This window comes from Acomys russatus, chromosome 10 (assembly GCF_903995435.1).
Source record: "Acomys russatus chromosome 10, mAcoRus1.1, whole genome shotgun sequence".
NCBI lineage: Eukaryota > Metazoa > Chordata > Mammalia > Rodentia > Muridae > Acomys > Acomys russatus.
Window position 1 is genome coordinate 65721528 of NC_067146.1, and position 17113 is coordinate 65738640.

General features: G+C 38.9%; 1 protein-coding gene and 1 non-coding gene across 3 annotated transcripts in view; one reads left to right on the forward strand and one right to left on the reverse strand.

Moving 5' to 3' along the window:
• Avl9 (AVL9 cell migration associated) overlaps positions 1 to 17113 on the reverse strand; it is a 47023-nt gene that overhangs the window by 8268 nt on the left and 21642 nt on the right. The window contains exons 9-12 of one of the 2 annotated variants that reach the window (XM_051152302.1): positions 14288 to 14357; positions 13081 to 13619; positions 3333 to 3467; positions 1606 to 1825 (exon numbers count right to left, since the gene is read on the reverse strand). In XM_051152302.1, the coding sequence (XP_051008259.1) occupies positions 1606 to 1825; positions 3333 to 3467; positions 13081 to 13619; positions 14288 to 14357 (964 nt within the window). Of the gene's footprint in view, positions 1 to 1605; positions 1826 to 3317; positions 3468 to 13080; positions 13620 to 14287; positions 14358 to 17113 lie in introns of both variants that reach the window. The other variant, XM_051152301.1, reaches the window with a different exon arrangement.
• On the forward strand, positions 15122 to 15228 carry LOC127194968 (U6 spliceosomal RNA). The gene has a single exon (XR_007831344.1). It is a non-coding gene; the product is annotated as a U6 spliceosomal RNA (small nuclear RNA).

The window sequence follows — 17113 nt, forward strand, 5'->3', positions numbered from 1 at the left end:
TCACATTTATCACAATGCAGGTTTGCTATTTTGCTTTTGACATAAAGTCTCAGGCTGGTTTTGAACTCTTGTGACCTTCTGTCTTGGTTTCCTTCAGGAGGTATCTGAGGAGTGTGCCACCATGTTCGGCTATGTTGCTTTTTTTGAAAGTATAATCCAAGTAGCTTTTGCTGCTAGGAAAGACTAGGAGACACGCAGTTTCATCTACAGCATAAAAGTATGCTTCCTCAAGATATTCCTGCAGCTCACTCTCTCCTGATCATGCTTAAGAATTGGCATAAGCCAGACTGTGGCAGTCTCTCAACCAGGTAGATGCCTAAGTTTGAGTGCTTTTCCTCATTCTGTCTTCTGTAAATTGGAATTTCTGAGATTATTTATTAAGGTCAAAACTAATCACTATCTATAAAGTGTTCAGAACTGACCTTCCATGTATTAATTTTTTTCTTAATTTTAAAGAAGCTGAATTCCAAGCAGGCAATTATGAACACATGCCTTTAATCCCAGCACTCGGAAAGCAGAGGCAGGCAGATCTCTGAGGAGGCCAGCCTGGGTGACACAGTGAGTTCCAGGACAGCTATGGCTATACAGAGAAACCCTGTCCCCAAAAAACCAACTAAATAACTGGTGGATATCTGGGCTTCTTTTCTAGATGAGTAGGTAAATTTGGGTTACAGATTTAATTTTGATGCCTCTGCTGCTGTCTTTGTAGAGGTGACAGACATTTAACAATATCCAACTAGTAAATGAGGACTTGGTCATCAGTCTCCCTTTATAGTGAAGAGCATCCCTGAGAGCTGGATTAAAACTACCCTGGCAGGAAGAAATGGTAGTAATGATTTAAAACCCTGCAGACATAAAAGGTTTCATGATACTGTGGACATGCACTTTTACAGAATATTAAGAGAAGGTAAACTTCATGTTGTATATATTTTATCGCTATTAAAAAAGCAATGTAATTTTTCAGTAATAAGAACTAAAAATTATTCTAAAATCTACTTTTGCTACAAGTTGACAAGTATTTGCCAGAGTCTGAAGGTAGAAACGCTCATTGCAAAGCTCTACTTCTAGTTCATACGGTTTTCTAAGTAGAATGAAGCTGTTTTAATTAGGAATGTATGTTCACCTGCCCCATTTTAGCCATTTAACAGGAAAGTAATATTTACAATGGATAAAACTCTGAGGGTTTAATTACTCAAAATGTTTTGGTAACTTGAAAATATGTAAGCAGTCTTTATAAGGAGTTACCAAACACTGGCATTTCCTTTGATGCAAGATCATCATCAGCCAAGCTGCAGTGAAAACGACCAGTGTTGTCTTAACATATGTTCATATTTCTATCATAAAGAAAACAGTAATGGTCAGAAAAAATGCTTACATAGATTCAATTTTACAAAGACTACCCCAAATCACAAAACCATACTCTAAAACATATATAATGAAAAAGGTTTGGGAGGATATAAAGTACTCAAAATGTCAAAGAGTCAGTATGTCTGTATGAATAACAGGTGATTTTCTACAATGGTATCTCTTTCTTATGCAACTCAAACATGCATAAACGTAAGAACATGAACATTTACAGAAGAAATGTGGCTGAGTGCTTCTTACCTAACTGCAATGTAGCAGCCAGCAGAGCGTGGATGTAGACTGCAAACTGGGCCCGGATCCATTCGTCACCTCCCTCCCAGCCTGTGCCATCCAGGAAGACATCATCCCGGTTTTCAGTCACATGCCTCACTAGGTAATCTGCGAACCTTAGGTCTGCAGTGGTTGGGTTAAGCAACTTCCTAAGTTCTGGATCATGGATCTGGATCAGCGCTTCTTCTACCTAAGAGAACCCAAGTACAAGTGAAAGCTATGCACTCAGACAGACATTTTAAAAAAGAACTATTGGGGAATTGAAGCTGGAAATAAAAAATATGAGTAGCATTATTCTCAAAACATGAGGTTAAGAAAGAGGCAGGTTTTTACACTGAAGTTTCTATATCCTTTTATTTTTAGTTGACTTAGGGGTTACAAGCACTTGCTGCTCTTGGAGGATTGGCTTGGCTCCCAGCCCTACATGGCTGCTTCTATCCATGCAAAGCTTCCGTTCCAGGGGATCTGGCACCCTCTTCTGACCTCTGTGAGCACCGTGTGCACATAGTACACACACATACATACATGCAAGCAAAATAAGCACACATATAAAAAAGTCTTTTAAAAAAAAAGAATGACTTAAAGAAAAAAAAACACATGTAACTAAGAACATGACTTGGAACTATAAAAGTAACTCATGCTTTTAAAAATATTTGGTAGTATAAATACTTTGGGAAATTTAGATACATACACAATGAAACTTGCCCTTATATTAACACAGAAAAGAACAAGATTAGTTATAATTTCTTAAAATGTTTCCATTTTGAGGACATGCATACTTCAGAATATTTTTAAGTTTGTGCATTTTACATGCAAAAATTTTAACTTGCAAGGTTTTGTTTTATTCCCTAGCTGCTGGTGATTAAACTCAGACCCTTATGCATACTTAGCAACTGCTCTCCTAGTAAACTCACCCCAAAAGTTAGTTTTAGGTGAAATAATAAAACATCTATCAAACAACTTCTGAATGCTAACGCACTGTATGGTTTTCCTACTTGTACCTTCCAATCCAGTATATAAACTGTTTTCCCTCACTTAGATTGGGGATAATAATAAATATAATTTTGAATCTTAGATTTTTAATCTGCTATATTTCAACCATTTCCTCATAAATCATTAACTTTCTGTAATTATAAAAAATTTAGTGTAATTAAAAATGCTTCTAACATTTTCAAGTAAATTAAAGGAACGATTAAACATTTTAAATATATTGATACGATATTGAATATCTACAATGAACTTCCTTAACATCAGGAACATATTAAGCAGACTGTGTTTAAATTATTCTAAAAAAAAAAATCACATTTTAATAAGGCACTGAGATCATGAGGTCTGGTTTACTCAGGCTACAATACTTGCTCAATCATTTACCAGTTAATCAGATCAGCTAATATATATCAAGTAGGTGGGCATGGTGAGGTATGCCTTTAATCCCAATGCTTGGGAGGCAGAGGCAAGCAGATCTGTAAGTTCAAGGCCAGCCTGGTCCAGAGCCTAAGTTGCAGGACAGCCAGGACTACATAGAGAGAGACTGTCTGAAAAAACCCAAAAACCCAGACAAACACATATATATAATTAAAATGACTGGTCCACAGTAAACGTGATATTTGGTGTTACTTCAGCTTTATAACTAATTATATTTATGAAAAGAGTAAGTGAACCAGGAGGCCAAGTTCACTCACTCGGACATAACATACTTCCACAATGGCATCACTGAGGTGCTTCTGTTGTCGGAAAAGGATGTTAGTAGCTCCAGCCACAAATCCCCGAACAGTGACATCGGAGAGAAGATGATGCTGCTGCAATGCCATGTAAGGCAAACACAGATATCCCTACGGATTATAAGAACAACAGAAAATAACAGAAAAGTGAACAATCAGCTATTTCTCTTTTCAAGCTAAAAGCAATAGAGCAGAGAGTGAAAGAAATGTCCACTCTTTCCTGCCTGCCCAGTTAATCTTTGACTCATTAAAATAATATTCACAGAGGAATGTCTTGCCTTGACTGCAATAAGTCCAGTTACTGATTAGCTAATTTTCTTCACAAATGGTCAAACATCTACAAGGCTGTCTTACTTGATCACTTTATTCTCGGTTCAATTTAAAGTTTGAATTTTTAATTTATGGAATTAAAAGCATTAATCCATTAAAAAGTATGTTGTCTAACAGGAAGCAGTTAAGAATTTTAAAGCATGCATTTGCACACTGTCACCAACATGCAATGAGAATTGCAAAGCATCTGGTTTACTGTCCGGCTGTTAGAAACTGCAAAAATATTTGATATAAATTAGTAAAACAAAAGTTATACTGCCAGTGTCTGTTTAATTTCCATCTGAAATAGCACTGTCTTAAAATTATAGTTGAATCACTAACCCTTAGCAGGCATTTAAGTCTGTAAACCAATCAAGCAAAAGCAAGCCCAACCAGAGTTAAAGGTGTGGTCAGTGGTAATGGTTTGTGCATGAAGGCAGGGCAGGGCTGTTGACTTCCTGACCCTGTTTGTAGCCTCAGGCTGTGTATATCATCACACTTACAGAAAACCTATTCTGACTCAGAATCTTTCAACAACAATTTCTATTTTCCTTTCTGTAACTATTTCAACTGGCCTACTTAAAAGAACCTTGTCTTGAAAAAACACATGCATCCTTCTGCCCAGTAGTTTACCTAAATGTATCTTACAGACATGCCTGCTCATGCGGATATATTTTTAAGTTATTTAATACAGCACTTTCTAATCATAAACAAGATTCATAACTTCATGAAGAGTGTAGTAGATAAATTTCTAGCCATATAATGGAACACTCTAAAACTGTAAAAAGTGATGAAGTTCAACTCTCAGGAATGTAATGTAAAAGTGATTAAGGGGTAGAAAAAAAGATAGGCACAGACTGGTATCATTTATGTAAAGGGGTAGAGAAAAATCTATGCATTTCCTTATGCTACAAAGTACCAGCAGAAGGAAATACTCACAGCTATTAGAGGAGGCAGATGGGTAGAAGGGTGGATTAGGAAACATTTCCTTTTTGGTTCTAGGGATTGAATCCAGGGCTGTGCATATGCCAGGAATACATTCTACGCCTTCCGTCCATAGACAGTTCTGTGACAGGTGCTCTGAACCTTTTACTACTGAACTGTGTGGAAATATTATATATTGATACCTCTGTTCAAAACAGTTTTAATATGGGGTCACTATTTTTCTTTTCATCATGTTCAATTTATCTAAAATCTTTGGAAGGTGCTGGAAATATGGTTGCAGAAGAATATAGGTTTTTTTCCCCAAAAAGTAGATTTCATACCCAAACCTACTCCTGGCTCCCACTTATCTAGGACAACTTAATGTCCGTATTTGAAATAACAGCATATACTAATAAAACCAGATAAAATACACAGAACAATTATCATATGTGATTAACATACACTAATAAAAAATTACAAAAAAATCCCAAGAAAATATCACTGAGATTCTCATAACAGCCACGAGTTGGAGGCCATGACCAGTGGATGAGTGAACTAAACAAAAAGTACAGTAGAATAATATAATGGAATATCATAATGGAATATTATTCTTTTCTCCTTCAAATATACAAACACCAAAGAAATATATTCTATATATCTAGTTACAAGTTGAGAAGTTAAGTGACTTTATTTTTATTTTATGAAGACAGGATCTTCCTAAGTATCTTGGGGCTGGCGTCAAACTCAGGATCCTTGTGCCTCAGCTACCAAAGTGCTGGGTCACAGTCATGTGCCACCATATATGCCTGACATAATTAAATTTCATTACTTAAAATGTCATTTTTAGCTTGGCACATTGGTGCATGCCTATAATCCCAGAACTCTTGGGGGGGGGGGCGGGGCAGGGAGGCAGGAGACAGGTGGATCTCTGTGACCTCGAGGCCAACTTGGTCTACAAATTGAGTCCAGGACAGCCAAGGTTACACAGAGAAACTCTGTCTTGAAAAACCAAAAAGCCAAACCAAAACAAAAAAGAATTCATTTTAAGTTGACACATAGCAATTATAACGAAGGAATAATTGTAGTTTTTATGGTACATCGACTGATGATTTGACTATGACTTGTAACTGGAGAGGAAAGCTGATACATGAACAACACTAACAACGCCAGAGTGTGCTCAATTCCAGTACACAATCAGGGGAAATGGAAGGGAGGCCCTCAGTACTGGATTTTCATACCCCCAAACACTCTTCTCTCTTTTCCAGTCTCCCTCACTCCTCCCCACTTTCAGTGCTCCTCTGTTCCTTCGGTTGGAAAGCAGCAAAACATGAGTTCATGATTTGTTTTACATTTCCTAATTGATCTCCACAATCCACTTCCTATCACTCCATGGGTATCCTGCTTGATAGTGGCTTCTGGACATCATTTCCTTGGCCCTTCTGTTACTGGGGCTGGAGGGACAGTTTCGTGACTAATAATAGCACTTGGGTCCAGCTCCCAGCACACTAATGGCAGGTCACAGCTGCCACTCCACTTCCCAGAAACCTGGCACCTCTTAGACACCAGGTGCATATATTTTCTTAGTTTGGGTTTCTATTGCTGTGATAACATACCATGACCAAAAGCAAGTTGGGGAGGAAAGGGCTTATGTCTCCTTATAACAATAGGGGTCATGACCCATGACTGAGTGAAGTTAGGGCACACACCATGGGAGAATAGTACCACTGGCTTCCTCCCCATGACTTGCTCAGCCTGATCTCACACAACCCAAAACCACCTGCCCAGGGATGGCATCAACCATAGGGGCTGGGCCTTCCCATGTCAATATTTAATCAAGAAAATGCCCTATAGACTGCCCACCAGCCAATCTTATGGAGGCTTTTCTCAATTAAGATTTTCTCTTCCGAGTGTAAGTTTGTTTAACTTCTTGTCAACTACACACAAACACATCACTTATTAATCATAACCTTTCCTTTCTTGTTCATCCTCAAGACCTCATATTAATAATCACAATACCAACACAATAATTTAAAACTTCTTCAGTCTTTAAAACATACTTTAAAATTCAGGTTTTCTTTAAGTCCAACATCCTTTTAAAAGTTCAGTCTCTCTAAAACAGCGGTTCTCAACCTTCCTAATGCTGTGACCCTTTAATTCAGTTCTCTTGTGGTGCTCTTCAACCATATAACTATTTCATTGCTATTCTGTTACTCTAATTTTGCTGCCCTTATCAACTGTAATGTAAATATCTGATATGATGGCTCTGCCATCCAAAGTATACATATTTACATATCCATACGCTCATGATTGCTCCTCTCCACAGTGGTCTTTGATGCTCATTACATGTTACTGGAATCTCCAAAATGCTGGTATGCTCCTGCAAATGGATTGTACCTTTACCCATAGCATCTCTTGGCTCTCCTTGAATACTGTGACCCTGCCATATGATGGTAAGTCTCAACTGCTCTCCATAACCTCTTCAATTTTGAGGCTTCTTTATCTCAGGCTGCACATTCACCAGTGGTCTCTCCTGGCCTCTCATCATGCCAAGCCTCAGCTACTCTCCATGTCCTTACATGATTTCAAAATCAGTACCACCTAGGAGATTCTTACCTACCCTTACCAAGTTCAGTGGCCAGCACAACAGACAACAGTGTCGGCCTCTCTGGACCACAGCTTGTATGCTGACCCAGAAGAAACACGTCCCACATTTTTACCTTGATACTGGTTGTTAGGATTCTGCTTTAGTCAGCCTACCTGTGATGTCACTGCTTACCTGCCATGGGGGCGTGGCCTTGCCCCTGGCCATATAAAAGACACCCTCCATGTGGCTTTCTCTCTCTCTAGCTCTACCTTTCTCTACTTCTCTATCTACCTCTTTATTTCTTTCTCTTTATCTCTCTACTTCTACCTCTACCTCCCCCTCTCTCTTCTCTCTCTTTCTGGGGTACCCCTTTCCCCTTTTCCTTCTCCCCCCATGCTCATCTAATAAACTTAGTATAACATAATATCTGCTACCTGGTACCTTGTATTCTATCACCTGCCTTTAATTTTATATATAACATTGGTGTACTCTAATCTTTAAACATAAAACTGGTGCGCCCCCCCCCCCTTTCTCAGTTTCTTTATGTAACAACCCTGGCTGTCCTGAAACTCACTCCGTAGACCATGCTCACCTTGAATTTAGAGAACCACCTGCCTCCGCCTCTTGAGTGCCTCTTTGACTGAGGGCTCAGAGGCATGCACCAGCACACCCCGCTTTCAAAGTTGGTCTCTTTCTAACCACAGTTGATTCTTTAGCCCAGGGCTGACCATTATCAGTGGTTCCAGCAAAGTAAAGGTTTCACTTTAGTAGCTCTGGTTTCTCATCAATTGTAGCAGATTCTTTCACCCCAGATGACCAGATCTACATCTCCTAACTAAAATAACAAATGGCCCTGACAGTTTTTAAGGGACTCTTCTTCAAACTTGCTCTTGAAACTTCACAAGCTAGGCTGCCATTGCTCTCAGTATCAGTTTCTAAATTCCCATAACAGATCATTAGCATCTAAACACTCAATAGCTTTTCTAGCCTAACGTTCCAAAGTCCTTCTGTTTCCTCTCAGAACATGGTCGGGTCTGTCACAGTAAAATCCCATGAACCTCGTACCAATTTCTGTATTATTTAGGGTTTCTACAGCCACTTCAGTTCATTTCACCTTACAATTCTCAGGTCACAATCCATCACTGAAGGAAGCCAGGATGAGAACTTGGAGGCAGGAACTGAAGAAAAAGCCATGGAAGAATGCTGCTTATTGGCTTAGTCCTCATGGCTTGTCCCACCTACCTTCTTATAGAACCCCAACCACCTGACCGATGGTGGCACCATCCCAAGTGGGTTGGCCACATCAATCACTTATCAAGAGAGTGCTCTTCAGATTTGCTGACTGACAGGCCAATCTTTTATTTTAGCTAAGATTCCCATGTCCCAGATACATCTAGGTTTTTTTTTTTCAAGTTGACAAAAACCAACCAATATATGTAGGTAAGAGACATATACAAAATTAAGGTTGCAATTTGTGGGGCTGACTGGGTGAGGTGGCACACTCCTGTAATCCCAGCACTCTAGGAGCCAGTGGCAGGTGGATCTCTGTGAGTTTGTGGACAGCCTGATCTACAAAGTGAGGCCAGGACAGCCAAGGCTACACAGAGAAACCCTGTCTGGAAAAACCAAAAACAACAAAAGCAAACAAACCAAAATGACAACAAATGCAACTTGTAGAGCTGGGGAGATGGCATCTGCTGCCTAGTTTAATGAGCTGTGTTTGATTCCTGACAACCACAGGTCAAAGACTACACTTCTACAGTCATCCTCAGATCCACATGACACATTCACTAAAAATCAAACAAAACAACAACAACAACAACAACAACAAAACAAAAAACAAAAAAACTTTTGTAAAAACAAAACACAATTTGTGAGTACTTGTTGAACTTACTGAGACATGAGTTTTCTCCCAAAATTCTCAAATTTCAGTATTAAGATACTATCTTAGTCAAGAAACCAATTAGGATAATTTCAGAATCCTGGAGAGGCCACAGAATGAATAAAGATGGCATTCCCTGTTAACTCTGCAATACTGAATCAAGGCAAGCTTTTTGAGGATGCTGAATAACTCAGAGTTTCCAGGAAATATATAACATAGGAAGATATTCAATGTTCAAGTCAATAGTACCCACTGTGTTACTTTTGTGTTGTTGTGCAAGGCACCTTGTGAAAGGAAAAGGTTTTTTGTTTTGGCTTAGGGTTCAGACTGAATTTTATCCAGACTCTGATGAGTATCCGTTACAGTGGGAGGCATTACAGTACATGGCAAGCCTTATGGTAGGAGCAGGAAGCTAAGAGCTCAACTCTTCAATGTCAAGCAGGAAGCAGAAAGAACAAATTGCAATGCTGTGAGGCTTTTTACTCTAAAAATCTGCCCCAAGTGACAGGCTACACTACCTAAACTTCCACAAAGCAGCATCACCAACTGGGGACCAAGTACTCAAATACTTGAGACTATTGGGAGCATTTCTTTTTTTCTTTTAATTGAAAAATAAAATCATTCATATTACATCTCAATTGCTATCCCATCCCGTGCATCCTCCAATTCCTCCCTCCCTCCCGCTTTCACCCCATTCCCCTTCCTTATGACTGTGACTGAGGGAGACCTCCTCCCCCTGAATATGATGCTAGGGTATAAAGTCTCTTCTTGGTAGCCTGCTATCCTTCCTCTGGGTGCAATCGGGCCTCCCCATCAAGGGGACATGGCCAAATATGGGGCACAAATGATCATAATGAGTGAGCTAACCCAGAAGCAGAGAGACTCAAATTAGAGCATTTCTTGTTCAAAAGACACTACGACTCTCTGACCTATAAGGGCTCACCACCACACCATAAAGCAAAATTGCATTTAACCCAATTTTAAAAGTCCCTATAGTCTTTTAATGCCTCAACATTTAGAAGTTTAAGGTCTCTTATAAGGTATCAAGGGAATCTCTCAACCACTTGTATAATCAAAACAACTTTTGACATACATTGTCACAGAATATATATTACCATTCCAAAAGGGAGGAAAGGGGGCCGTAGTTAGGAAATACTGGACCAAAGCAAGACTGAAACCCAGCAGGGCAAACTCCAAGTCCTGAAGCTCTAAGTCTGATGCTGTAGACTTCGATTTCAAAGGACGTAGATAGCTTTGTGCTGACAGCTTTGCTGCCAGTTAATACACATCTCTCAGGGCTAGTTCCACTCTCTGTATGCAGTTCTCCCTTGGCCCATATCCTATGGCTCTAGCATCTCCAACAGCCTGGAGTCTCCACTCCAAATCAGACTTCACTTTGACAGCTTCATGCAGGTCATATTCTGCCTGGCTTCAAAAGCTCTCTGAAGAATGTATGACCTTCTCTCTAGAATCCTTCATGCCTCTAAAGTCAGCACCCCATGGACATCATTGCCAAGTCTGACTGCCAGCTTAGGATGGACCTTGCCTGCAGCCCCCATTATGTTAGGAGCAGATCTTTTGAAAAGCAGGAAAGGCCTTCTCTTTCACAAGTCAGAAACTTAGCTGGGTAGAGTCTTGCCCCAAGGGCACTCTTTCCTTTATTGCAGAGCGGAGCTAGCTTCTCCTTAATGCCATTAATCTCCTTAACTCTTTCAGCACAAGTCTTGGCTGCATCAATTAGCTTCTTGGTTCTCTTTAAAATGTATTTTTAAAAATTTTCTCCTGTCAAAGAAATTAGTCCATTACTTTAAATTTAGCCTCAAGTAAGTTGATTTGGACAACTTTTCTGTTGTGATACAACACCATGACAAAAGCAGGTGGAAGGAGCAAAAACATGAAAGCTCAGGGCTGGAGAGATGGCTCAGAGGTTAAGAGCACTGGCTGTTCTTCCAAAGGTCCTGAGTTCAATTCCCAGAAACTACATGGTAACTCACAACCATTTATAATGAAATCTGGTGCCCTCTCCTGGCATGTGGGCACATATGCAGACAGAATAGTATATAAATAATAAATAAATATAAAAAAAAAACACCCTGAAAGCTCACAAATTCTATGGCAAGGAGAGAGAGAGGGAGGGAGGGAGGGGGAGAGGGAGGGAGGGGGGGAGAGAGAGAGAGAGAGAGAGAGAATATGAGACTTTCAACCTCAAAGCCCACCACTATTTACATACTTCTTCCAGCAAAGCTCACCTCAACTTCCTCACACAGAACTGCCAACTGGGGACCACATGTTCAAATACCTGAGAATCTTGGGTTTGATTTTCATTCATATCACTACACCCATCCTTCTTTGTCTTCTATATAAAGCTTTATTTCATGAATAAAAGATGGATAATGTATACAGACAAATAAGACTTTGCTCTAACTACCTGGAAGGCGTATTTGTCTTTTGAGGATGATACCCACAGCACAGGACAATAAATACATGAAGAGTTAAAAAAATGGAGGCTGGAGAGATGGCTCAGAGGTTAAGAGCACTCACTGACTGACTGCTCCTCCAGAGGTCGTGAGCTCAATTCCCAGCAATCACATGGTGGCTCACAACCATCTATAATGTGATCTGATGCCCTCTTCTGGCCTGCAGGTGTACAGGCAGGCAGAGCATTGTATATGTAATAATAAATAAATAAATCTTAGAAAAAAAAATGGGATGAAACTTTTTTTGTTTCACTTTGAAAAATAATTCACAAATAGCAATGGAAAAAAATTTCTGAATAATTTGAAAAACAAAGACAAAAACATTTCAAATGAAGCAGCCCCAGAATATGTCTTAGTATCATTGTTACTGGTTTATTGCACCATCTTCATGTATCGCTGATGTTAAAAAATAATATCGTAGCCAGGCAGTGGAACACACCTTTAATACCAGCACTCAAGAGGCAGAGACAGGCGGCTCTCTGAGTTTGAGGATAGCCTGTTCTATAGAATGAATTCCAGGATAGCCAGGGTCACACTGATAGGCTCAATTTGATTTATTACATAGTGTTTAGTTATTTCAAAGTTACACTTTGGTTGTTTTTTTGTTTATTTATTTATTTTGTTTGTTTGTTTGTTTTCTGAGATAGGATCTTACTATGGAACCCAAACTGGACTACAACTTGGGCTCCTCCTAACTTCTAGTATTATAAGTATATTCCATGACACCTGGATTAAATGGATTGTTACACAATAAAGTAGTTTTAGGATACAATTATATACTAAATTATAGTTTTAGGATACAATTTATACTAAATTATAGCAAAATTAAGTATATAAAATATATATTCTTAATAAGCATAAATATGTATACAGTATAAGTTAGACATTTTAAGCATTTTTGTACTAAAATGGTTGGACTCCTTAGAATTCTATTACTTTAAAAAAATAACAAAAAACCAGTCTCTCTCTGTTGTCTAGGTTAGCCTTGAACTTCTAGGTTCTAGTGATTTTCCTGCCTAGCCTCCTACCTAGCTGAGAATATAAGATACAAGTTCAGTCAGGATTGTGTAGGCTTCCTGTCCATGGACTTCAGTTCACTATTTTCAAAGAGAAGTGTGAATAGTAAAAACCAGACCTAAGGCAGTGATTGGTAGCCTTATTACCTATTAGCTTCAAAACACTCTTCCTACCTAAAACCCTCTGGGTTATTTTCCTAGTTTTAAATGTGGTCACAGATCTAACAGCACTATTCATTATGTGTTTTTCAGGTTTGTTTGTTTGTTTTTTGTTTTTGTTTTTGTTTTGTTTTGAGACAGGGTTTCTTTGTTTAATGCTCTGTCTATCCTGGAACTCTCTCTGTAGACCAGGTTGGCCTCGAACTCCCAGAGATCCACCTACCTCTGCCTACCAAGTGCCGGGATTAAAGGTGTACACCACCATACCCGGCCTGTATTTTTCAGTTTTCAAGGACAATTTTCAGACCCCAAAATGTGTTCAAACGCTTAAAAGTTACAATTAATATCCTGAGTAAAGGATATTGCATTTTACCTTTGTAAAGATGGCCAGAGGCATGCCATATTGGTCTTCTTCCAAACCAGAAATGAGGCCTGGTATCAGGACCACCTGCCTGGTATTAGCTTGAGGCTGTACAGTAATTGGAGGACTGTCAGAGGGTATGGAGTCTTTTTGATATAAGTTTGTCTTGTCTGACCCTATCTGTTCCCTTTCTTTCAAGCTGGCGTCCTCTAAGACACTAGGATCCAAAGTTTCCCAGTCACTTTCTGAAGACTCTGGTGATGGACGGGGTGGGAGTTTCAAATAGCGGCTAGGATCTCTAGGTTCTTGTCCTGCGTTGTTGTTATCTTCCACTTGAAAGCAAGGCTTCTCCGTCTGGAGGACAGCATCTCCTCCATGGTTTCCGGCCATGACTTTGAAGGCAGTTCCCAAGCTGTTATTTGAGATATCAACAGCAGACTCAGAAGTAAAGTCATCTGCATGGAGATTACTTTCCTGAAGCCCAGCATCCTCAGACATACTCTTTCGTGGTCTATACTGAGAACAGTCACTAAGGCCATGCTCAATCATCCCTAAAATACAAAATATTAAAGAAGAGCTTAGTTTATAATATGGAAGAAAATAAGAGATCTATATTCTTTTTTATATAGTGGAAATTTCCTATAAAAATTTTCAAGAGTTATATTTGTACCTGTTTTAATGAAAATTTATATTTAAAAGAAAAAGGAAGCTAGGAAATCTTGATGTGGTAGCACATGAATTAATCCCAGCACTTGGGAGGTAGAGGCAGGCAGATCGGTGAGTTTGAGGCTAGCCTGGTCTACAGATTGAGTTCCAGGACAGCCAGGGCTATACAGAGAAACCTTAACTTGAAAAACAAAAAACAAACAAACAAACAAAAAGGTTGGGGGATGGAACTGACAAATAGGTAAGATAGGTAAGGGTACCTGCTGCCAAGCCTACACACCTAAGTTCAAAACTACAACAGACACACACAGAAGGAAGGAACAGTCTCACAGGTTGTCCTCTGACCACTAGTGTATCATGACTTGCACACAATAAATGTTAAAAATCAAAATAAAATAAGGAAAGAGAACCATGCTAAAGGAAAAAAAATATTGCCAAAAGAAAAATTAAAACAGAAAATGTTAACCCTAATGAGTTTATTTTTGCATACTTTATTACAAAAAGTCTAAATTCCAATAACATTAAACAAAAATAGCTATGACTATCCTCTTACCTGGAAAAAGGGATAACACAGTCATTAGTGCACCCACCAATCTATTCACTGGAGAAATGTAAAAAAGAACCTGAAATGGATTCAAATGAAATAAAATTAGAAAATTCACACAAAACGGTACTAATATATAAGGAAAGGATTCTTCGCATATGAGTAACACTTAAAAAACAAAACAAAATAAAATTCATAATTTAAAACAAGAAGAAAAACAAAATCAGCTTTCCCACCCACCACAATTCAGGTAAAATTTGTCAATGAGGTCTGGTGATGTTTCAAAGGATAAAAGTGCCTGCCAAACTGGATGACCTCAGTTTAATCTGGAGAAAAACTACCTTTAAAAGTTGTTCTCTGACCGTTACACATATGCTCTGGTGACTGTGTGAATGCAAACACACACACACACACACACACACACACACACGCAAACGCACAAATATTCATACTGAATTAACTAGACTTTGGGCCTGGTAAATTTCATGATTTTTAAAAATTTTCAAGTTCTTTATAACAGTGTTTCAATAAATAAAAAACAAATGTAATTTAAAAAGCACTGCAAATAGACACTAAATTACCATGGTAGATTGTTGGGCAACAGACTATTCACAACATGTTAGATTTATTGTTCTACAAATTATTGGTGAAGGTAGTCTGTCACCTTAACCAAATGATCGAACGTCATATTACCAAGAACAGTACAGTTGTGTCATATTCTGAGGCCACATTGTCATTGATCTAGCACCTTGATAAAAATGTTTAACTGAAACTAACCACACGATAACAATCACACATTTTATTGCGTAACACTTGACTAGATTCTTTTAAAAAGTGCCAATTGCACTCACTCCAACACCACAGATACTAAAATTGGAACTATACAAAGAAGATAAAGCATGGCCCCTTGCAAAGATGATGCGCGAATTCATGAAGCACTTCATATTTTTAAAAAGTGCCCATCAGGAGGACTAGAGTTCAGGTTCCAACGCCCAGGTAACGTGCTGGGCAGCACCTTTTACAAGCTTGTAATTCCAGCTCTGAGGCAGATAGAGCCTAAGGGCTTGCTGAGGCTTGCTGGGTTCTTGTATGGCTGAAGAATACAAGTCCCATGTTAAGAGAGACCCTGACTGAAAATGAGTAGGCTGATTGACAGATGAGAATATCCAATGCTCTCTGCTAGCCTCAGCATGCAGGCACTGACGCTCACATCTGCACATAAGTGAACACACACCCACACAGACATATATTCATAGATAATTTAAAAAGTGTCAATGCCATGAAACTTAAAAAGGGGGAAAGAGGCAGGACTGGGAAGATGGCGCAGTGATTAAGAAAGCACACTCACTATTTTAGCAGAGGAGCTGAGTTAAGTTCCCAACACCCACATCAGGTGACTTACAAATGCTTATAATTCCATCAGGGAATCCAAAGCTCTTCTGGACTCTGAGTGTACTTTTACTCATAAGTACAGATACTTACATAGAAACACATATAGTCAGACAGTTAAAAATAAAGTAGATCTTTTTAAAAATGAATAAAAATTATGAGGTGATAATGATACAATTTGATTTGGAGTTACGTGTGCTATCATTATGCTATGAGGTCTCCTGATAGAATAATTTGAAATTAGAGGGAGCTAGAAATGTAATATGGGATTCTTGAGTCATTCCTAGATGGAAAAGAACAATTGCCTGGACATTTTATCTGTAACACTAATAGAGACACTCTTGTTTATTTATCTTTCTATTAAACACACTGAAAACTCAGCTCCTTACCATTCTTTAAAGCTGCCATTTTTATAAAAGATCAAGTACTAGGAGACTGACGGGACAGGCCAGAGATATCAGAGAAATAAACGCAAAGCCTAAAGTGCAATAGAAATAAAATTTACAGTGTGAATGCCAGGTAGTTACTATGTAGCCCAGGCTGGTCTGAAACCTGCTGCAATTCTACAGCCTGAGCCTCTTAAGAGCTGAGGTTACAACCCTGTGATATATGTCAGGGTTTCTTTTTTATTTTATTTTATTTTATTTTAATTTTATAGGTGACCAGAATTTAAAAAAATATTTTATATGTGTATGTGTACCTGCATGTACGTCTATGAACAATGCGGGTGGCTGGTGCTCACAGAAGGGCTAGAAGAGGACATCAGATACCCTGGTACTAGTTATAGACGGTTAAGTGCTACCATGTGAGTACTCGGAATCAAGCCTGGTGGCTTTGGAAGAACGGTCAGTGCTCTTAACTGCTGAGTCATCAAACTGTATCTTTGCCAATTGCTTCTCCACCTTATTTTGAGACAGAATCTCACACTGAATCTGGAGCTCCAGGACTGGCTAAATGGGCTAGTCAGCAACTCACAGAGATCTTGATCTCTGCTTCTCCAGTGCAGAGACTACAGGAGCACTACATGGACGCTGAAAATCTGAACTTCACTTACTGAGCTGTTTCTCCAACACCTAATATTCTATTTAAAATAAAAATCCACTCTCCTAAGTCCCCATAATGAAACACTTCCAGTGACAAAAAACAAACAAACAAAACCAAAAGACCCTCTCTACTTCATATAATGTATTATAATTATAATATTTCTGGACAAATTGAATTAAAAATTTAAGGTTGAGGGGATGGAGAGATGGCTCAGCAGTTCAGACTGCTCTTCCAGAGGACCTGGGTTCAATTCCCAGCACCCACTTGGTGGCTCACAAATGTTAACTCCAAGATATGATTCCTTCACACAGACATACATGCAGACTGAACACCAATGCACATTAAATTTTTTTTAAAAATTAAGGTTGAAAGAAAAAGAAATCCGCTATCAAGGACATTATT